General features: G+C 39.2%; 1 protein-coding gene across 3 annotated transcripts in view; it reads left to right on the top strand.

The window, feature by feature from the left end:
- NIPAL2 (NIPA like domain containing 2) overlaps nt 1–23669 on the top strand; it is a 109941-nt gene that overhangs the window by 44432 nt on the left and 41840 nt on the right. For 2 of the 3 annotated variants that reach the window (XM_002819317.6, XM_024251431.3), the window contains exon 4: nt 19037–19096. The exons of the other annotated variant lie outside the window; for it this stretch is intronic. In XM_002819317.6, coding sequence (XP_002819363.2) covers nt 19037–19096 — 60 coding nt within the window. The remainder of the gene's footprint in view (nt 1–19036; nt 19097–23669) is intronic. 3 annotated transcript variants of the gene reach the window in all.

Here is a 23669-nt window from a genome sequence, read left to right as displayed (position 1 = left end):
CTGCCATTGGCAAACTCTGTGACCTTAGGCAAATTATTAAAACCAATTTATGCCTCAGATCCCTAGCCTGTAAAGTGAGAATGAAAGTAGTTCCCATATTAGAGGTCATTGTGCGGAAGAACTGAGTAAACTCAAACATCTAAGGACAGTGTTGGTATTGGTTAGATAGTATTTGACATAATGACAACACTGGCTATTGTCACTGTGATTTGTAATTATTATTGTGTAGAAAAATAAAATACCTTATTCTTTATAATGGAGCATACTTCCATGCCTCCAAAGATGGCTGATGGTTAAATTGTCTAAAATGGAGAAACCAATTCAAGAAAGGCTTTTTATTGTTCTCATCCATGCAGTGGTTAAATTTACAGAGAGCAGAAAAGTAGGATCCTCACAGCTCATTTTTCATCTAATTAAGTAGCAATTACCCTTCAACTCCTTCGCATATTCCCTAACAAAACACAGTGGAAAATAGAAGAATTTCCAAATAACCTACCAAGATGAAATACATTTTAAAAACCAATACAGGAGTTTGCCAGAGGAAATGCTTAGCAAGCTAGATGTATACACAGCTTTCCATCTTCTTGCTCTGGCTTCAAAGCACTTGTGTTCTCTTGTTCATTAACTACAGAGAGGCCGAAAGGCAGATTCCTTTCAGATCAACTGCGATTTGAGGATATGTTTTCTGGGAAACTATTATTATACCAGAAATCCAGTACAAATAAATAGGTTAAATATTCTGTGGAGTTTGTAATAAAATTTCAAACTACTGCTAATCCTCCTTGTCTCAGGTAAACCCTTGCTCAAGAGGCCTTCCCTGGCTTTCAGACTAAGGTAATTAGACTTATTCTCTGCTCTCTTCACACCCTATGCAGGCCCTCCTCTCATCTGTGTGGTGACGTTTTGTGAATTAGAAAAAGGGAGCCCTTTCTCAAAATACTTTATTTCTCTCTGCCTGCAAATGATTGTAATAGATTAATTTTGTTAGAGCAGGACACTCTGGGACCATCTGTCAGAGAACTGTGCTGAGAAATACACAAATCAACAAGGTGTGAGATGCGGGTGGTGCCACCTCAGATGTGGAGACTCTCTGCATTGCAAAACTTACACAGCCCGCCCAAACACACACAGCGACCCTGCCCTACACTTGCCCTTTGGCACCTCTCAGCATGCTCACAATGACCTGTTTCATGTCCTTCCTCACCATTTAACTGAGACCCAGGGGACTGGTGACTGACTGTGTGTCTCATTGCTTGACATTTGCCCTTCCTGGGAGAGCACAGCACGGGGAAATCACACAAAGCAGCCTGCAGAACTGGTTCAAATTTGAATTTTGACAAAACGAGGATAGAATGTTCCGTTCTAGGGTGTTGGAAGAGATAAATGCTTGCTTAAAAGATTTCAATTCCTAATGAAGCACGGTGGTTAAATGGTTCATTGCAAGAGACTCATGAATATTCATGCTTGTGAACACTCATAGGTCTACAAGCCTGTCCTTTGGGGATTGAGTTCAGTTATTTGTGCATCTCCAAAGCGTGGGCTTACATTTAATGTTTTCCTTTTTCTGTTTATCCCCATGACTGTGACCTGTGCTATGCCTAAACATTTAGAGATGATTAAAAACAATGAAGTTATCAACAATCCAAAGAATTGAAGCCACATCGAATTAAATAGCTTCATGCAGACTTCTCTCAGTATAAAATTAACTTGTCTATGGGGCGGCAAGGAAGTGGGATATGGACAGAGGTCGTTGCAGGGGCAAGGAGGGAAGGAGGGAGAAATAGAATGTGATGGAAGCACCGGTGACATTTTTCAGTTCTATGCCTCTGAGTATACTGATTAAAAGTAACCAGAGAAGAGTACAAGAACCTATCAGCTTTTTCCAAGTTACATTCAGGCAATACTTTAGACAGAGTTATAAAGGTAAGAAACTAATATTGAATGAGCATCCACTATGCCGGGTATGAGACACATAAACTCATTACCTCAATCATTGCCCAGCTAAATGGAAATGAGTAATAAATAGATTGACTTTGGGATAAATTATATTAAATTAAGCACTTGAAATTTTGTATGGAAGGATAATAGCAGCAAGATCTCCATGGCCCTAGAGTAAGTTCCTAAGAGAAGTAGTTGCTCTGTTACTGAGCTAATTTGTATTAAGGTTGGAGAGCTAGCTGCACTGAGAAAATGAGGAGAGCATGAGTCTTGTAAGTCTTTTCCATCTCTCATTTTCCCCAATATGCTGGTTTTTGCTCAAATCAAAATTCATGATGTGGAATACATGTTGTTTTGTGTATTTCTGTGGTGCTGTTATGAAGCCCTAAACTGAAATGTATCTGTAATCCATTAGACGACGGTCATAGCAGAGCCAGGAAGCCCTGGTGAGGCCTTTTGGAATTCCAAAGAAATCATGTCAAGCAGAAACTTTGGTCTCCAAGATTTTTATTAGAAACAAATGAAAGGAAACATAAACAGACCAATGAGCAAGTGACCCATAGCGTTACACAAACCTAGATGCTGCGAATTCTCTTTGTCCCTTAGAGCAGTGTGCTTAGTGCCAGCCTGGATGAAGTCACCGGAACTCTAAAACCTCACAGGATGCCTGTGATAGTGTCACTTCACACGGACATTGATTTTAATGTTCAAGATATGCAGAAAATAGCACTTTTCTTAGTGGCTTGCTGAGTTATCTGCTTTTACATGTTTGTCCAAAAACCAGCCTACATAAAATGTGTGAAATAAAACTCTGAAGTTTTAATCTATGTCTGCTCATACACTCTCAGCAGAAAGCATTCCTGAAGCCTAAACACTTTATTTGAAACATCTTTTCCACTCACCCTTATTTTTTCAGCATGCCACAAAGTATTTCTAGAGAGGCTGCTAATGATGAAGTAACACACAATTAAATTTGTAATACAGAATTAATCTAGTCAGTGGTAGTATTTTTACTTTTTTGGAGTCTTTTCAACTTTAACATTAACGCATGCCAAGAAAAATGTAGAAAAGAAAGGATTATTGTTCTTAATCCAGGTAAGTTCCCTCGTTTGAAATTACGCAAATTGTCTGTGAAACGACAGTTCCTTCTTCATTATCTTCAGTAAATGACAGTAGCAATTTTTTTAATCAACATGAATTACTTGACACTTTCCTTCCTGCCAACATGAATGGTAGAACTTTTCCCTCTGTAAGATGACATTTTTCAAACTGTCATATCCTCAGATATTCAAATCTTAATTCCATGGAATACATTGTAATTGACATACCTGTTTTCCTAAAGTTCTACAACTAATGGGGAATGATAATTATGTAGCAGTACCTCAATATGGTTAGAGTTGACTCAGCCTGTGAGCACGCTCAGTGTGTCCATGTGTTTGAAGCTTGATTGTGACTGACATGAAAGTGTTTTTGTGGTTTGCTTTTTAGCGGTACAATAAAGTTGCCATTATAAGTGGTCAGAAACCACAAGCCAGATATTTACATGTGAGGTTCTGTTTGTAGCATTATTATGGAAATATGTTCTTTTCATGTCATGGGTTTTTTTTTTTTTTTATAAGAGAGAGTTTTCCTTAGTGTTTTATCTTCTAGTTTCCTATATTATAAATATACATCCTGGTTTCTCTTTATATCACAGAGGTGACATAATAAATTGAATGTCCAGGAAATGAAAATGGATGCAATTTTTATTTGTAGGCTAGATCAGAGTTCACAAACTTGCCCATAGACCAGAGTTGGCCCATGTTTTGACTGGCTCAAACAATGCTTTTAAAGAATACTAAATTTTACCCATAGGAATATGGGTAAAAATTAGACAGTAACACACACACAAAACTGAATTTTTGGCTAAAGAATCAGATTTGGTAGTGCTGGATTTGCAGTTGGCTAAGGCTGATTCAGGAGAGCCACCTTTCACTGATCTTGAATAGTTCACCACGGCCCCACAGCCCATCACCACCATGGCCAGCACTCCCCATCACCACAGCCCACCCTCTCATCAACACAGCCACACCCCTTATCACAGCCCACCCTCTCATCACCACAGCCCACCCCCCTTATCACAGCCCACCCTCTCATCAACACAGCTCACCCCCCTCATCATTACAGCCTGCCCCCCATCACCACAGCCCACCCTCTCATCAACACAGCCACACCCCTTATCACAGCCCACCCTCTCATCACCACAGCCCACCCCCCTTATCACAGCCCACCCTCTCATCAACACAGCTCACCCCCCTCATCATTACAGCCTGCCCCCCATCACCACAGCCCACCCTCTCATCAACACAGCCACACCCCTTATCACAGCCCACCCTCTCATCACCACAGCCCACCCCCCTTATCACAGCCCACCCTCTCATCAACACAGCTCACCCCCCTCATCATTACAGCCTGCCCCCCCATCACCACAGCCCACCCTCTCATCAACACAGCCACACCCCTTATCACAGCCCACCCTCTCATCATCACAGCTCAACCCCCTTATCACAGCCCACCCTCTCATCACCACAGCCCACCCGCCTTATCACAGCCCACCCTCTCATCATCACAGCCCACCCGCCTTATCACAGCCCACCCTCTCATCAACACAGCTCACCCCCCTTATCACAGCCCACCCCCCTTATCACAGCCCACCCTCTCATCACCACAGCCCACCCCCCTTATCACAGCCCACCCTCTCATCACCACAGCCCACCCCCTCATCATTACAGACTACCCTCATCACTGCGCCCACGCTCTTCATCACCAGAGCCCATCCCCCTTATTACTGTGGCCCACCCCCGCTCATTTTTTTTTTGTCTTCAGAGGATTACCTTAAAGGCCCTTATAGGCATTTGAGTTTGTAACCTGTCAACCAAATGTTCTTTTTCTCCCCAACTGAATCAGGTAAGAATATCATATCCATAATCACATTTGAGTAAAGTATAATTAATTGATTGTCTTAGCTTTGGGTTAGATTTGTCTTTAAGAAGTGATAATAAAGGGTAAAAAAACAGAGATAAATAAACAAAGTGAACAAAATCATTTAAAAATAGCCATGCCCTAAACATTGAAACAGTTATTGAACAGTCTTGTGTACCATTAAGCTTTTAATAAAAAATTATTATTTTAGGGGAAGAGAGTTTAAATAAAAAGCACACATATGTCTTAATGTTACAAATTTAAAAAGGGAATGCTCATTTACCTATTATTCTACAGACACAGGGTTCTAAACTGACATGTAAAAATCTGCCCTTGAGCTAAATTGCTAACAGAGAAGTTTGGCATTTAACTTCTCATTTATTAATCCTCATTAGTAGCTATTACAGAAGAACCTCAAACCAAGTATTTACAACTTTTCTGAATACTCATGCATCAGGTTAATTTATGGTTGGCTTTTTCTCTCTCGTGGCCTGCTATGGGTCTTAGAGCATCAAATAACTCTTCCATAATAACAGCTGGTCTTGGACCGAGTCTCATAAACTGAAGGATATCAGAGAGTAGATGAATGAAGGAAAAACCGAGGGTTGATTCCTAAGTAAATCAAGAAGCACAAGGAAGCGCAACACCAAGACACATACCTCGCTCTGGGACTGGCACCCTCCCCCACATCTAGACATGATTTGCAAGGCACCAGAAGCTTGCTTGGGCTTTATTTTATCTATTTTCATCTGGAAACCTGAATCCAAATGCCCATGTGTAGGTTTCCTTATGTGAACCTTGAACAGAATGAATCTCCATTTTGATTGCCAACCTAAGTGACACTTAATAGCCAAAAGGAGAACAGTTGACTCACCAATAGGAGTCAGTCCACAGTCAGCAGTCAGCAATTGCTGCTGAAAAGCTTCCTTAAAGCATTAGAGCTTCAAGGGCAACTGGATACATTAAATACATTAGACTGCTCCATGGAGGTACCATTTTGCACCAAAGGAAACACTAGAAGAAGGTTGTATGTCCTTTCCCCTTACAGATAGTATTCCTGCTGTCTTCCTCCGCCCTGCCCCCCATGACTCCTACAGAACCACCCTTTGGGTTTTGGTATATTATCTTTTCAAAATTTTTTATTTTTTAATGTAATTTTTAAAATTGTTTTAATTGACAAATAATTTTATATGTTTATGGGGTACAGTGTGGTGTTTTGATAGATGTATACACTGTAGAAACATTACATCAGGCTAATTAACATATTTATCATCTCATCTACTTCTCATTTTGTATGGTTAAGAATATTTAGGCAAAAGACCGGGCGCAGTGGCTCACTCCTGTAATCCTAGCACTTTGTGAGGCCAAGGCGGGAGGATCACGAGGTTAGGAGCTCAAAACCAGCCTGGCCAACATAGTGAAACCCCATCTCTACTAAAAATACAAAAATTAGCCGGGCATGGTGGTGGGCTCCTATAGCCCCAGCTACTCAGGAGGCTGAGGCAGGAGAATCGCTTGAACTTGGGAAGCGGAAGTTGCAGTGAGCCGAGATCGCCAATGCACTCCAGCCTGGGTGACAGAGCCAGGCTCAGTTTAAAAAAAAAAAAAAAAAAAAAAAATCAGTCAGGTGCAGTGGCTTTTGCCTGTAATCTCAGCACTTTGGAAGGCCAAAGTAGGAGAATCAATTGAGCCTAGATGTTTGAGACCAGCCTGGGCAACATAGTGAGACTCTGTCTCTACAAAAAAAATTAAAAATTAGCCAGGCGTGTTAGTATCCGGTATTGCCTATAGTCCCAGCTCCTTGGGAGGCTGAGGTGGGAGAATCACGTGAGCTCAGGAGGTTGAGGCTGCAGCGAGCCATGGTTGCGCCACTGCACTCCAGCCTGGGCAACAGAAGGAGACCCTGTCTCAAAAAAAAGAACTTTTAAAATCTACTCTTTTAGGAATTTTGAAATATGTATCACTATTAACTTGGTCACCATGCTGTGCAATAGATCGCTAAAACTTATTCCTCGTGTCTCAATGAAATTTGATAAATTGGTATATTATCAACGGTACATTACCTTTTGCCTTTTATACCATGGTATACCAATGGTGTATTACCTTTCACCTTTTATTTTTTTAATGCATTATGGCCATTGTGGTCTAGTGCCTGACTCTGGAGTCACTGTGTGACATTGTGTAATAAACTTAAACTCTCCAAGCCTCAGCTTTTTTATCTGTAAAATGAGTATAACAATGCCAACTATCTCACTGAGATGCTGGGAGGATAGAAAGAGTTAATTATTCCGTGTCAAACCCTTAATAAGTAGAATATTCAGCCACCGTTATTGTGTATATATTTTCCTGTCATAATCATTGTATAAATATAATTTTCTACCTCTTTTAACATAATAGCATAAAATTTTCAATATCACTATGTAATTTTCCATAATAATTTCTATTAGCTGCATAATATTCTACTGATTATTGCTGAACGTTTAGATTATTCCAGTTTTCCACTATGAAAAATAATTTTGCAATTGACACCTTTAGGCTTGAGACTCTCCATTTTTTGGAATACTTCCTTAGGACAGATTCACAGATGCAGAATTACTAGATCAAAGAATTTGAATAGTTTGATGCTGTTGATAGATATTGTAAAATCACTCATCAGAAAGTTTCTATCAATTTACAATGACTCTAGCAATGTGAGGGAGTATGGACTTTACTTCTTCCTTGTCAATACTCAGCCTTAAAATTGTGTGTGGAAAAGAGCAGCTGGCTCTAAATTATCTTTATTACTGATGATTTGGACTTTCCCCTATGTGTTTGTCTACTCTCATTTGTGAATTACTTGTATTCCTGTCCATTCATTTATCCACTGGGGTTGTGTTTCTTTGTGTACTGGTGGGTATACCTGTTCACACATATCATCACTAAGTAAAGAAAAGATGCTGTGTCAAATCTTGGTGTTTTCAGTTATACCTGCACACATAGACCATGGTCATCTTGGAAAACAAAGGACCTGTCTCTTTTCCCTCAAATACTCAAAGCCACCTGGGAAAACACAAAGAGCACAGCTTGATCCATGCACTCTTATTTCTAATAACTGACTGTTTATAAAATGTTCAAGCAAGGAGAATAATTAGAAAGGACGAAGCACAAATGCTTCCTTTCACTGGTTGAGGAAATAAAACCGAGGCTAGCACACTAACATGTGCTGTATTCCATAGCTGGTTCTGGACAGAGCAACACTCAAACCCAGGTGTTCTACATCCCAGCCCAGCACCCGACCACCTAGGCAGTGTTGTGGAACTTCAGTTCTTCAACAGGACATTCTTCTTTTCACCTGGAGTGATACTCTGAGCAACAAAACAGTAGGGAAGTCTTTGGCTAATTCCTGTCTGTATTCCACTTCCCAGCATTCTCATGAATCAGCCTCAGCCTTTCCAATAGAGCATTTCTTTAAGGATAATGAAGTAAGAATGAGTTGAAGACAGCTCAGCTCAGATTAGACCCCCTTTTGCAAATTTTATATATCGGCCCCAAGATAAGATGATTCTTGGGCAACTGCAATAGCACCATCCGCCATCAATTGTTGATAAGCTTGTGGGGAAAGGGTGTCACATTTTATAAACATTTCCCACCTGCCAAGAATAACAGTTCACTGACTATGGGCAGTGAGTTTTGGCTGGGAAAATAGCCTGTCTGAATCAGGGACATTTTATTAACCTGCTAGGACTATTGTGTACTTAGGAGAGCCCGCATCTTCCTCCTGGTTTTTCTTACATCAGTTTTCCCCCCGAAAATGTACTTTTTAATAAAGCACCAAGATCAGTGAGCACTCTCTGTAGACCCGTGTCTTCTGAAGGCCAGAGGGAAAAGCATTCATGAGTCTCTGCCCAAACATGTCTCAAAACAAAAATGTACACATAATTGATTGCTTAAGTAAATATCCAGTCATAACTGTGGTTTAACCATAACTAGTACAAATCTGTTTAATTTACAGCTATGTTCTGTTTTAATGCTTTTTAAATGATTAATCTTGAAATGCTCTATTTTTGAATATTAAATTTTACTATAGGAATAAAAGTATAATAGATTTCCCCCTTTTCTAGGCGTTCATTAGGCAATGGTTATTATGATAGCAACTACTAGAAAGTGTTGGGCTTGATAGACCTCTGATTACAAACATATATGAGAGTACTTCAGTTTATGTTTTTCTCATTTGAAAAATGTACTACTCTACTTAAAAGTCATGTTATTAGCTGTTGCTCAATACTGCCTTTTTGCTCAGCACAGCTCTCATTTTCGCATATTTTGCAAGATAAATGAGTTGGAAGTAAATGTATCTTAATAGAATGTTCTTTTTTTATTGCCTTTTTTACTAGATAAATCAAACTAAAAAAATCTTCTTGTTCTATTACCTAAAAATTTTGTAGAAAATCTCATGTTCTCTTAAAACAGAAAAAAAAAATGTTATTGGCTGAATGTGGAAGTGCATTAGACTTCTATTATCTTTCAGAAAGGAAGAGTAGCATACTTATGTTTCATAAAATTCTGACAATTGTTTTATAGCAATTGATATAATTTGATACAAGTAGTGTATTTCCAGTTTTTTATTACCAATCATGTCCCTTTTACTTTTAGCAGTGAAATTATTTCCCATATAACATTTTCCCCTCTTCCTTCTGAACGTAAATGTATTTATGAAACTGTGGCTTGGCAACAAGAAAAGTAAAATGATGTGTTTTCTTACTTCAAGGGAGCCAATGGGGTATAGTGTACTAGAAAGAGCTCTGGACTGAGAGCAAGGAAATATGAGTGCCAGTTCCATCTCTGCTGTAATGTAAATGTGTTTTAAATGGATGGATCAGTGAATAGACAAACAAATTCTTTGGACCTCAGTTTCCCAATTATCAAGTTTAGAACCTGGAGTAGATTATGTCTATGTCTCCTACTACCTTAAAATCTCCTCATTCCATGTAAGCAATGTTTCCCTTCTTACTATAATCCTTTGTAGTGAAATGGTCATCTCAAGGATTGTTATAATGGAACACATTTGGTATGTGTTAATGTAGCGACACTTCACCTATGTTTTATTGCTAATCGATCTCCTACTTAGAAACATCCCTTACTTAATTACACAGGAAGTCTGTGATTGGAGGGTAGGGTAGGGGTTTGGGTTTTTAATACCTTTTCTCATGCTCTACCATGTGAAATTAGTTTCCCTGGATTATTTTGGTCCAAATCTGAAATAGAAAATGTGCATACACTTTTATACCTATCCCAAATTCATTTCTTACTTTAATGAGCCATGTAGTCATGCATTAGTTTATCTACAGAAAACCTTGCTTTAATGTTTTAAAACCACAACACTCAAACTCATGTTTGATGAGCATTTCCCATGCCTGGTTTACTCTGTGTGAAACTTCCATTCCTGTAAGTAACCTGCCCAGGAAAAGGTTTTTTTTTTTTTTAATAATATATTAAAGGCATTATTTTTTTTCTATTATACTTTAAGTTTTAGAGTACATGTGCACAATGTGCAGGTTAGTTACATATGTATACGTGTGCCATGTTGGTGTGCTGCACCCATTAACTCATCATTTAGCATTAGGTATATCTCCTAATGCTATCCCTCCCCCCTCCCCCCACCCCACAACTGTCCCCAGAGTGTGATGTTCCCCTTCCTGTGTCCATGTGTTCTCGTTGTTCAATTCCCATCTATGAGTGAGAACATGCGGTGTTTGGTTTTTTGTCCTTGTGATAGTTTACTGAGAATGATGATTTCCAATTTCATCCATGTCCCTACAAAGGACATGAACTCATCATTTTTTATGGCTGCATAGTATTCCATGGTGTATATGTGCCACATTTTCTTAATCCAGTCTATCATTGTTGGACATTTGGATGGTTCCAAGTCTTTGCTATTGTGAATAGTGCCACAATAAACATACGTATGCATGTGTCTTTATAGCAGCATGATTTATAGTCCTTTGGGTATATACCCAGTAATGGGATGCCTGGGTCAAATGGTATTTCTAGTTCTAGATCCCTGAGGAATCGCCACACTGACTTCCACAATGGTTGAACTAGTTTACAGTCCCACCAACAGTGTAAAAGTGTTCCTATTTCTCCACATCCTCTCCAGCACCTGTTGTTTCCTGACTTTTTAATGATTGCCATTCTAACTGGTGTGAGATGGTATCTCATTGTGGTTTTGATTTGCATTTCTCTGATGGCCAGTGATGATGAGCATTTTTTCACGTGTCTTTTGGCTGCATAAATGTCTTCTTTTGAGAAGTGTCTGTTCATATCCTTTGCCCACTTTTTGATGGGGTTGTTTGTTTTTTTCTTGTAAATTTGTTTGAGTTCATTGTAGATTCTGGATATTAGCCCTTTGTCAGATGAGTAGGTTGTGAAAATTTTCTCCCATTTTGTAGGTTGCCTGTTCACTCTGATGGTAGTTTCTTTTGCTGTGCAGAAGCTCTTTAGTTTAATTAGATCCCATTTGTCAATTTTGGCTTTTGTTGCCATTGCTTTTGGTGTTTTAGACATGAAGTCCTTGCCCATGCCTATGTCCTGAATGGTAATGCCTAGGTTTTCTTCTAGGGTTTTTATGGTTTTAGGTCTAATGTTTAAGTCTTTAATCCATCTTGAATTAATTTTTGTATAAGGTGTAAGGAAGGGATCCAGTTTCAGCTTTCTACATATGGCTAGCCAGTTTTCCCAGCACCATTTATTAAATAGGGAATCCTTTCCCCATTGCTTCTTTTTCTCAGGTTTGTCAAAGATCAGATAGTTGTAGATATGCGACATTATTTCTGAGGGCTCTGTTCTGTTCCATTGATCTATGTCTCTGTTTTGGTACCAGTACCATGCTGTTTTGGTTACTGTAGCCTTGTAGTATAGTTTGAAGTCAGGTAGCGTGATGCCTCCAGCTTTGTTCTTTTGGCTTAGGATTGACTTGGCGATGTGGGATCTTTTTTGGTTCCATATGAACTTTAAAGTAGTTTTTTCCAATTCTGTGAAGAAACTCATTGGTAGCTTCATGGGGATGGCATTGAATCTATAAATTACCTTGGGCAGTATGGCCATTTTCACGATATTGATTCTTCCTACCCATGAGCATGGAATGTTCTTCCATTTGTTTGTATCCTCTTTTATTCCCTTGAGCAGTGGTTTGTAGTTCTCCTTGAAGAGGTCCTTCACGTCCCTTGTAAGTTGGATTCCTAAGTATTTTATTCTCTTTGAAGTGATTGTGAATGGGAGTTCACTCATGATTTGGCTCTCTGTCTGTTACTGGTGTATAAGAATGCTTGTGATTTTTGTACATTGATTTTGTATCCTGAGACTTTGCTGAAGTTGCTTATCAGCTTAAGGAGATTTTGGGCTGAGACAATGGGGTTTTCTAGATATACTATCATGTCGTCTGCAAACAGGGACAATTTGACTTCCTCTTTTCCTAATTGAATACCCTTGATTTCCTTCTCCTGCCTAATTGCCCTGGCCAGAACCTCCAACACTATGTTGAATAGGAGTGGTGAGAGAGGGCATCCCTGTCTTGTACCGGTTTTCAAAGGGAATGCTTCCAGTTTTTGCCCATTCAGTATGATATTGGCTGTGGGTTTGTCATAGATAGCTCTTATTATTTTGAGATACGTCCCATCAATACCTAATTTATTGAGAGTTTTTAGCATGAAGCGTTGTTGAATTTTGTCAAAGGCCTTTTCTGCATCTATTGAGATAATCATGTGGTTTTTGTCTTTGGTTCTGTTTATATGCTGGATTACATTTATTGATTTGCGTATATTGAATCAGCCTTGCATCCCAGGGATGAAGCCCATTTGATCATAGTGGATAAGCTTTTTGATGTCCTGCTGGATTCGGTTTGCCAGTATTTTATTGAGGATTTTTGCATCAATGTTCATCAAGGATATTGGTCTAAAATTCTCTTTTTTGGTTGTGTCTCTGCCAGTCTTTGGTATCAGGATGATGCTGGCCTCATAAAATGAGTTAGGGAGGATTCCCTCTTTTTCTATTGATTGGAATAGTTTCAGAAGGAATGGTACCAGTTCCTCCTTGTACCTCTGGTAGAATTCAGCTGTGAATCCATCTGGTCCTGGACTCTTTTTGGTTGGTAAGCTATTGATTATTGCCACAATTTCAGATCCTGTTATTGGTCTATTCAGAGATTCAGTTTCTTCCTGGTTTAGTCTTGGGAGAGTGTATGTGTCAAGGAATTTATCCATTTCTTCTAGATTTTCTAGTTTATTTGCGTAGAGGTGTTTATAGTATTCTCTGATGGTAGTTTGTATTTCTGTGGGATTGGTGGTGATATCCCCTTTGTCATTTTTTATTGCGTCTATTTGATTCTTCTCTCTTTTTTTCTTTATTAGTCTTGCTAGCGGTCTATCAATTTTGTTGATCCTTTCAAAAAGCCAGCTCCTGGATTCATTAATTTTTTGAAGGGTTTTTTTGGTCTCTATTTCCTTCAATTCTGCTCTGATTTTAGTTATTTCTTGCCTTCTGCTAGCTTTCGAATGTGTTTGCTCTTGCTTTTCTAGTTCTTTTAATTGTGATGTTAGGGTGTCAATTTTGGATCTTTCATGCTTTCTCTTGTGGGCATTTAGTGCTATAAATTTCCCTCTACGCACTGCTTTGAATGTGTCCCAGAGATTCTGATATGTTGTGTCTTTGTTCTCATTGGTTTCAAAGAACATCTTTATTTCTTCCTTCATTTCGTTATGTACCCAGTAGTCATTCAGGAGCAGGTTGTTCAGTTTCCATGTAGTTGAGCGGTTTTGAGTGAGTTTCTTAATCCTGAGTTCTAGTTTGATTGCACTGTGGTCTGAGAGACAGTTTGTTATAATTTCTGTTCTTTTACATTTGCTGAGGAGAGCTTTACTTCCAACTATGTGGTCAATTTTGGAATAGGTGTGGTGTGGTGCTGAAAAAAATGTGTATTCTGTTGATTTGGGGTGGAGAGTTCTGTATATGTCTATTAGGTCTGCTTGGTGCAGAGCTGAGTTCAAGTCCTGGATATCCTTGTTAATTTTCTGTCTCGTTGATCTGTCTAATGTTGACAGTGGGGTGTTAAAGTCTCCCATTATTATTGTGTGGGAGTCTAAGTCTCTTTGTAGGTCACTCAGGACTTGCTTTATGAATCTGGGTGCTCCTGTATTGGGTGCATATATATTTAGGATAGTTAGCTCTTCTTGTTGAATTGATCCCTTTACCATTATGTAATGGCCTTCTTTGTCTCTTTTGATCTTTGTTGGTTTAAAGTCTGTTTTATCAGAGACTAGGATTGCAACCCCTGCCTTTTTTTGCTTTCCATTTGCTTGGTAGATCTTCCTCCATCCTTTTATTTTGAGCCTATGTGTGTCTCTGCACGTGAGATGGGTTTACTGAATACAGCACACTGATGGATCTTGACTCTTTATCCAATTTGCCAGTCTGTGTCTCTTAATTGGAGCATTTAGTCCATTTACATTTAAAGTTAATATTGTTATGTGTGAATCTGATCCTGTCATTATGATGTTAGCTGGTTATTTTGCTCGTTAGTTGATGCAGTTTCTTCCTAGTCTCGATGGTCTTTACATTTTGGCATGATTTTGCAGCAGCTGGTACCGGTTGTGCCTTTCCATGTTTAGTGCTTCCTTCAGGAGCTCTTTTAGGGTAGGCCTGGTGGTGACAAAATCTCTCAGCATTTGCTTGTCTGTAAAGTATTTTATTTCTCCTTCACTTATAAAGCTTAGTTTGGCTGGATATGAAATTCTGGGTTGAAAATTCTTTTCTTTAAGAATGTTGAATATTGGCCCCCACTCTCTTCTGGCTTGTAGAGTTTCTGCCAAGAGATCCACTGTTAGTCTGATGGGCTTCCCTTTGTGGGTAACCCGACCTTTCTCTCTGGCAGCCCTTAACATTTTTTCCTTCATTTCAACTTTGGTGAATCTGACAATTACGTGTCTTGGAGTTGCTCTTCTCGAGGAGTATCTTTGTGGTGTTCTCTGTATTTCCTGAATCTGAATGTTGGCCTGCCTTGCTAGATTGGGGAAATTCTCCTGGATAATATCCTGCAGAGTGTTTTCCAGCTTGGTTCCATTCTCCCTATCACTTTCAGGTACACGAATCAGACGCAGATTTGGTCTTTTCACATAGTCCCATATTTCTTGGAGGCTTTGTTCATTTCTTTTTATTCTTTTTTCTCTAAACTTCCCTTCTCGCTTCATTTCATTTATTTCATCTTCCAGGGCTGATACCCTTTCTTCCATTTGATCGCATCAGCTCCTGAGGCTTCTGCATTCTTCACGTAGTTCTCAAGCCTTGGCTTTCAGCTCCATCAGCTCCTTTAAGCACTTCTCTGTATTGGTTATTCTAGTTATACATTTGTCTAAAGTTTTTTCAAAGTTTTCAACTTCTTTGCCTTTGGTTTGAATTTCCTCCTGTAGCTCAGAGTAGTTTGATCATCTGAAGCCTTCTCTCAACTCGTCAAAGTCATTCTCCGTCCAGCTTTGTTCCGTTGCTGGTGAGGAACTGCGTTCTTTTGGAGGATGAGAGGCGCTCTGCTTTTTAGAGTTTCCAGTTTTTCTGCTCTGTTTTTTCCCCATCTTTGTGGTTTTATCTACTTTTGGTCTTTGATGATGGTAATGTACAGATGGGTTTTTGGTGTGGATGTCCTTTCTGTTTGTTAGTTTTCCTTCTAACAGACAGGACCCTCAGCTGCAGGTCTGTTGGAGTTTGCTAGAGGTCCACTCCCGACCCTGTTTGCCTGGGTATCAGCAGCGATGGCTGCAGAACAGTGGTGGCTGTAGAACAGCGGTGGCTGTAGAACAGTGGATCTTGGTGAACCGCAAATGTTGCTGCCTGATCGTTCCTCTGGAAGTTTTGTCTCAGAGGAGTACCCAGCCGTGTGTGGTGTCAGTCTGCCCCTACTTGGGGGTGCCTCCCAGTTAGGCTGCTTGGGGGTCAGGGGTCAGGGACCCACTTGAGGAGGCAGTCTGCCCAATCTCAGATCTCCAGCTATGTGTTGGGAGAACCACTGCTCTCCTCAAAACTGTCAGACAGGGACATTTAAGTCTGCAGAGGTTACTGCTGTCTTTTTGTTTGTCTATGCCCTGCCCCCAGAGGTGGAGCCTACAGAAGCAGGCAGGCCTCCTTGAGCTGTGGTGGGCTCCACCCAGTTCAAGCTTCCGGGCTGCTTTGTTTACCTAAGCCAGCCCGGGCAATGGCGGGCGCCCCTCCCCCAGCCTCGCTGCCACCTTGCAGTTTGATCTCAGACTGCTGTGCTAGCAATCAGCGAGACTCCGTGGGCGTAGGACCCTCCGAGCCAGGTGCGGGCTATAATCTCCTGGTGCCCCGTTTCCTAAGCCCGTCGGAAAAGCACAGTATTTGGGTGGGAGTGGCCCGATTTTCCAGGTGCCGTCTGTCACCCCTTTCCTTGACCAGGAAAGGGAACTCCCTGACCCCTTGCACTTCCTGAGTGAGGCAATGCCTCGCCCTGCTTCGGCTGGCGCACGGTGCGCTGCACCTACTGTCCTGCGCCCACTGTCTGGCACTCCCTAGTGAGATGAACCCGGTACCTCAGATGGAAATGCAGAAATCACCCATCTACTGCATTGCTCACGCTGGGAGCTGTAGACTGGAGCTGTTCCTATTCGGCCATCTTGGCTCCTCCCTCCCCAGGAAAAGTTTTGAAGGACAAAGATCAACCAGAATGAGAAAAAGCTAAGTTGAGAGAAAAAAAAAAAAAAAGGAAACAAATAGCATCTCATCTTATCCTACAAGAGGGTTTCTGGTGTGGACTTATTTTGTTTTCAATAAATTGCCAGAATATCAGATATAGTCACATTCAAATTTAACCACAGCATCTGTTTAATGGATTATTATACCAACATTAAAATTATGTCTATGAAGAATTCTTGATGACATGGCAAATTGTAATGTGTTAACTGAGGAAACTGAGAAAGCAAATTTGATATTAAAGTTTGATCTCAACTGAAGAGAAATAAAAACACCAATATATTAACTGTAATTTTCTTTACAGGATGATATTATTTTATGATAATTTTTCTTTCCTGTACTTTTACTTTTAAAAAACAACCAGCAAATAGTTTTTGTTAAAAATTTACAGCATATATTATGTTGTGTATCTTTTTGCATTATTGCAATTTTGGATTTCCCACGCTTATTCTCATAGAGAAATGGCCCCATAAGAGGGACAACTCGGAGAGGTTCAGTTTAACCCTGGTACCTGAGGCGACAGTAGCAGACCATGGCTCGACTGTGAGGGAGACAGTCCAGTAGTGTCACTAATGGGAAAGAGAACAACTGCAAGGCTGAGATCCCACACTCTTTCATTTCATTCAATGAGCATTTACTGAACACCTTTTATGTGCTAGATACAGCTACTCACTGAAGATCTTAGAAGAATAAGAAGACATATCTCAGATTAAAAGGAACTGATGGTCTTTTGGGGGAAAACAGGCAAATAAATCTTAGGTGTAGTGAAAAAGCTATACACAGGGGTAATCAGAGCATAAGGGTGGTGGGATCAGCTCGGCCCAGGGGAATCCAGAGATGACACTTGAGTCTAGAGCTGGTCACAAGGACAGGGGCAGAGCTGGACATGTAAAAGCCATTAAGCATGAACTGCATGGTGGATTCTGGGAATTATAATTACTTCAGTAAGGGTAGGCTACAGATTATCAAATAAAGACAAATGTGGTAACCAAAGCATCAGAAGCAAAATCATAGCTCTTTGAGTGTTCTGCTTGGTAGTGTGGCCTTTGTCCTGTAGACCAGCCACTTAGGGGTTTGAAAGCAGTGGATTTACATTAGATTTGCATTTTAGAGTGATTACTCTGGTGGTGGTATGGGGAAAGGGGAAAAGGGGGAAATGGGAGGTCAGAGGGAAGCTAAAGGTCTAAGCCAGAGGAAAAGCTGCCCTGAGCTTGGGATAGGGCTGGTGATCACAGGAATGAAGAGTCGGGAACAGACCTAACAAAGAGTGAAATAAGGCTGGTTGCGGTGGATTACACCTGTAATCCCAATACTTTGGGAGGTCGAGGCAGGAGGATCACTTGAGCCCAGGAGTTTGACACCAGCCTGGGCAACATAGTGAGACCCCATTTCTACAAAAAAAAATTTTAATTAGCTGGGCATGGTGGCTTGAGCCTGTGGTCCCAGCTACTCGAGAGGATCACTTGAGCCTAGGAGTCCAATGTTGCAGTGAGTTATGATCTTGCCACTGCACTCCAGCCTGGGCAACAGCACAAAACCCTGTCTCAAAAAAAAGAAAAAAATGGAGTGGACTATAGACTTAGACCCAGTGACCTATTGGATGTGGATCGTCAAATAGAAGAGAAATAGGAGGAGTCCTGGGATTCTGGTGTTAATAAGTAGATACAGGAATTGTTGGAACAGGAATTATGGGAGGAGATGCTGGGAAATCATGAGTTTCAATTTAGCACATATTTAAAGTTCTTCCTGTCCTTTGTTTTTTGTTTTTTTTTTTTTCTGAGACAGGATCTCCTTCTGTCACTGAGGCTGTAGTACAATGGTGCCATCATGGCTCACTGCAGCCTCAACCACCCAGGCTCAAGAAATCCACCCACCTTAGCCTCCCCAGTAGCTAGGACTACAGGCCCACGCCACCACGCCCCACTAATTTTTTGTATTTTAAGTAGAAATGGGGTGTTTCACTATGTTGCCCAGGCTTATCTTGAACTCCTGGACTCAAGTGATCCTCCCAAAGTGCTGAGGCTTACAGGCGTGAGCCACTGCACCCTGCCCCATCCTTCTTTCTTTCCTTCCTTTCTATCTCTTTCTGTCTTTCTATCCCTTCCTGCTCTTTCTGCCTTTCTTCTTTCTTTCCATTCATTTGTTCTGTCATTTAGTAAACTTTTATTAAGCCTTCGCTATATACAAGACACTGTGTCAGCCACATCCATTGTAAACCACACCAATTTCCACATGTCCTCAGCCACAGAGAGAAGAAAGGCCTTTTTATAGCCACAACTGCTGAATGTCTCTGATCAGGACACAGCTCATCAGGCATAAGGCACAAATTGCTTAACTTCTTTCAAATGGCATTGCGTAATAGACACTTTCATATTGAAACTACCACTAATGGCCATTTTCTTTATAGGTAGTGCCATTATTTCTGTTACATTTCTGAAAGACAATTTGAGAGCCTCAGACTTACTAGGTAAGTAATTATTTAATTCATGTAATTGTAGCATTGCTTGATCAGGAAATAAATAATACAATCTAAAAAATATGTGCGATAAAAACTGGAAACAAATTACTGAAATGGGTGTAAGTCTCATTTAGAGTCAAGCATTATTCTGTCTTGGAGCTGCCATCTCTTCTCGCATAAAATATTTCCATTTCTATTGTGACTACTGCTAAACGTGATCAATTTTTGCTATAGCAAATTATTAATTAATAATTATGAATTATTATAAAATAATTTATAATGGATTATTATAACATTAATCAATTGAAGAGATGATATTATTATAATGCATTGAATCATAATTTCATAACATTTTATTATTATAATAACCCATTAAAATACAAATACTTTAGGCACTTTAAATAAAACAATGCCTCCCCTCTTCCAGGGAGATCATATTTTTTAAAAAAATTGAGCTCTAAATGTGACACTAGTGTTGGTATGTTGAGCATTTGTATATTTTATAATGGGTTATTATAATAATATTAATGTTATAAAATTTTATGAACACAATAAAATTCAATGAAAACATCTGTGTTACCTAATAGACTATTACACTCCAAAGGATATATTTGTTATATTGTTACACGAAAGTATTGCATAAAAATGAAAACCACAAAAAATTTGATGCACTAACTAACTAAAATTTATATTTGGCTTTTCCCAAAAGTAGCACAGAACATTGTTCTTAAATATTTTATTTGGAAATACAGTTATTAATGGAAAATGACAGTAGCCCTCCTGGCTGTAAGAAACATTTCTGATGTATGGCAAAGCCATCATTTATGTATTGAATTTTCCAGCTGTTGTTGGACATATCATTGGTGAGAAGAATTATAGAGATTCATATTTTCTTCCGTGACAAAATCCTGTTTGAATTGCTGCTGACATATGATAATGAATACAAATACTTTAGGCACTTTAAATAAAACAATGCCTACCCTCTTCCAGGGAGATCATATTTTTTTAAAATTTTCAGCTCTAAATGTGACACCAGTGTTGGTATGTTGAGCATTTGTTTTCCCTGATCATGTTTCCCTTGAGCATAATGTCTTGAAAATGTTTTCTCTTTTTCTTTTCCTCCTTGGTTTGATTCTGCTAGCAGAGTTTTTAGTCAACATTGTCAAATTTTTCATGGTTAAATGTTTTTCTAAATGCATTCACATGCGGATTCTATCTCTTCCAACATATTATTTTTCTATACCCTTTTTTATATATTGTGGTTTGTAGAATCATTTGGGGAAGTTGTATGGACTCAGAAATAAGAATGGCCAATGCCTGATGCAGTGGCTGATGCCTATAATCCCAGCACTTTGGGAGGCCGAGGCAGATGGATTGCTTGAGTCCAGGAGTTCGAGATCAGCTTCAGCAACATGGCAAAACCCCGTCTCTACTAAAAATAAAACCACAAAAAAATAGCCTGGTATGGTGGCATGCACTTGTAGTCCCAGCTACTTGGGAGGCTGAGGCAGGAGGATCACCAGAGCCTGGGAGGACGAGGCTGCAGTGAACCAAGATTGCACCACTGCACTCCAGCCTGGGCAACCGGAGTGAGACTCTATCTCAAAAAGCAAAAAAAAATGACCAATACCTGATTTATAAACTAAAAATTAGGTCCTAGATATATTATTTTTCTCATTTATCAAGTGGCTTAAGGGAACTTTAAATACTTTTATCTAATATCTGTCATCTTTTATAGTTAATGGTTGAATAATAATCAAGTTAATCTAAGGTATTTAATGACAGAATGCAGATATAAAGGGGGATTTGCTAACTAATCTTGAATATTAGTGATAAACGATGATTAAGACAGAATCCCCATCCTCAAATAATTTATAGTCCATGATAAAATATATTCATAAATAAGTTTTTTTTAAGTAGAAAAGAATATGTGCCATAATGTCATGAGTCTTTAGTTTAGAAGTGTTTCTGAATCAGCACTGCTGACATTTTGGTCCAGATCATTCTTCATTGTAGGGGCTGCCCTGTGCACTGTAGGATCATTAAGATCCCTCCTGACCTTTACCCACTAGATCCCTCTAACATCCTTCCACTCAGTTATGACAACCAAAAATGTCTCCAAACATTCCAAAATGTCCCCTAGGGGACAAAATTACTCAGGTTTAGCTCTGTTCTTCTCTAGCTGAGAAGATCAGAGAGAATTTTTTACAGTGGAGATAACATTTGAATTGGTTCTGACAGCTGGGCAGGACAGGCATAGGCTACATCCAATAATTTGGAGGAGGACATACAGAGGGAATAACATGAGAAATGTTAACAAAGATACAAAAAGATAAAGTAAGTTTCTATTTCATACTGCACCGTAACTCCTGCCTGTAAGGCTTAGGAAAAAATAAATGCAAGTTGTAACTATGGAAAGGAAGAAATAAAAATATCAATATGTACAGTTTATTTTATTATATACTTAGAGAACGCATGACCAACCAAACATTACCAGAAGCAATAAACCAGCTCTCAACATTAAAGGATCTAAATTAAACTGACTCTCATAACTTCAGATCTGGATTCAACTCTGGCTATCAACTGTACAGGCAACCTAGTATTACTTAACTTCTCTAAGGCTCACTTTTCTGGCAAATATGTAAGACAGTTTTGAAGATCAATTTAAGTAATTCATATATAAGTACTTTGAAAAATGCAAAGCTTTGTCAATATAATTGTCGTAATTTCTATTACCACCTTCATTGCTGAGAGATTCCTAAGAGGTAATACTAAAAATGTAATATAAGGAAGGGGGAAACACACACACACACAAACACACACACACACATCAAGAAAACAAACTAACAAAATAAAACCTTTAATTAATTATTTGGGATTCTTTGCTAATTCCTCACCTTTTTTTTTTCTTTTGAGAAGGAGTCTCGCTCTGTTGCCCAGGCTGGAGTGTAATAGCGTGATCTCAGCTTACTGCAACCTCCACCTCCTAGGTTCAAGCAGTTCTCCTGCCTCAGCCTCCAAGTAGCTGGGATTACAGGCACGTGCCACCATGCCCGGCTAAATTTTGTATTTTTAGTAGAGACAGGGTTCCACCATGTTGTCTAGGCTTGTGTCTAACTCCTGACCTCATGACCCATACACCTCTGCTTCCCAAAGTGCTGGGATTACAGGCATGAGCTATCACGCCTGGCCTAATTCCTCATCTTTTAAAAGCAGCTAAAATTTATTAAACATTTACTCTTGCCAAATACTATGTTAAGTGTTTTGTACAGATTATCTCATTTGAATGTAGGAACCATCCATTTACAGAAGCAAAATCTGATACTTAACGAGGTTAAGTAACCTGCCCAAGGTCATATAACTAGTACGTGATAGACCAGTATCCTAACAATGGCAATCTGGTATAGCTATAGTATAAAGTTAGGGTGAGTCTTTAGTATCAGAAAGCTATTATGTAACCTTATATAACCTTTCTCTTTTTTCTTTTTTAAGACCACACTAGAAGAACCTTATGTAACCTTTGCAAAGTTATATAAATAAGCTTTTTAAGCCTCAATTTCCTAATCTTTAAAATAAAGATGATATTACATACCTCACAGGATTAAATGAGTTCATATATGTAAAACTCTAACAACAGGGCCTATCACATAATATGTTCAATAATATTAGCTATAATTGTCATTATTACACTACCACCATCACCCACCACTGTACTCTACTAATTAATCAGAGGAAACCTAGATTAGGACATTTTTGCAAACTTTAGTAATCCAGGTAACCTTTCCCACAACTCTGATTGGGTGCTCTGTTTTGTTTTTTCCTACCTAACTTGATGCTTTTGGAGTAGGGCTATGTAACTCATAAGTCACATTTATTTCATACCATAGTTAAACATGACCAATTTTTGCCTTTAGTCTAGTGTCATAGGAATGAGAAAAGGATTTAGTCACCTATTCTATACACTTGCCTCCAACAAGAGATATCCTAAGATTATCATTATCTGAGATGTAGTAACCCACTTCATACTTAGGGAAGTCCAAGGAAGGACTTTTCCCCAACCCCCCTCAGAAATGTGTCAAGTCACATGTATTTTCTTTGAGCCTTTGTTGCCGTTGCCTTGAGAAAATGTAGCTTTTTCTGTTAAAAGCAAAAAAATATTTTTTAAAAAAAAGCATCTTTTTCTTTATAGGGACTAAAACCAAACAGGTAAAAGAGTAGTTAGTGGTGTTTTTTAAAGATTAACATATGAACATGCTAAAAATTAAATTATCAAAATGTGTAAAGGAAAATCATTCATTTTTCCCTGTTGCAAGCAAATGAAAGTTTGTTTTTCATGATGGAACAAATGAAGATTTGGGGACCATGTGGAAACAAGCTGAACTAATTTATTGCCAAATGTTACTCTGTGACTATGAAGCTTTTCACCACTATTCTCAAGAAATGACCTCACAAAGCTATGTCTGAAAGCAATGGCCAAGTATTATTAAGTCAATGACAGGTTTTGGACTGTGCTCTGATTCTTAGTGGATTAATTATTTTAATGATTATTTTTCCTTTAAAAAAAAGCACCAGATTTCTCTCC

This window comes from Pongo abelii, chromosome 7, assembly GCF_028885655.2.
Source record: "Pongo abelii isolate AG06213 chromosome 7, NHGRI_mPonAbe1-v2.0_pri, whole genome shotgun sequence".
Taxonomy (NCBI): Eukaryota; Metazoa; Chordata; class Mammalia; order Primates; family Hominidae; genus Pongo; species Pongo abelii.
The sequence above is the reverse complement of the archived record's forward strand: the minus strand, read 5'-3'. Positions and strand labels throughout refer to the sequence as shown.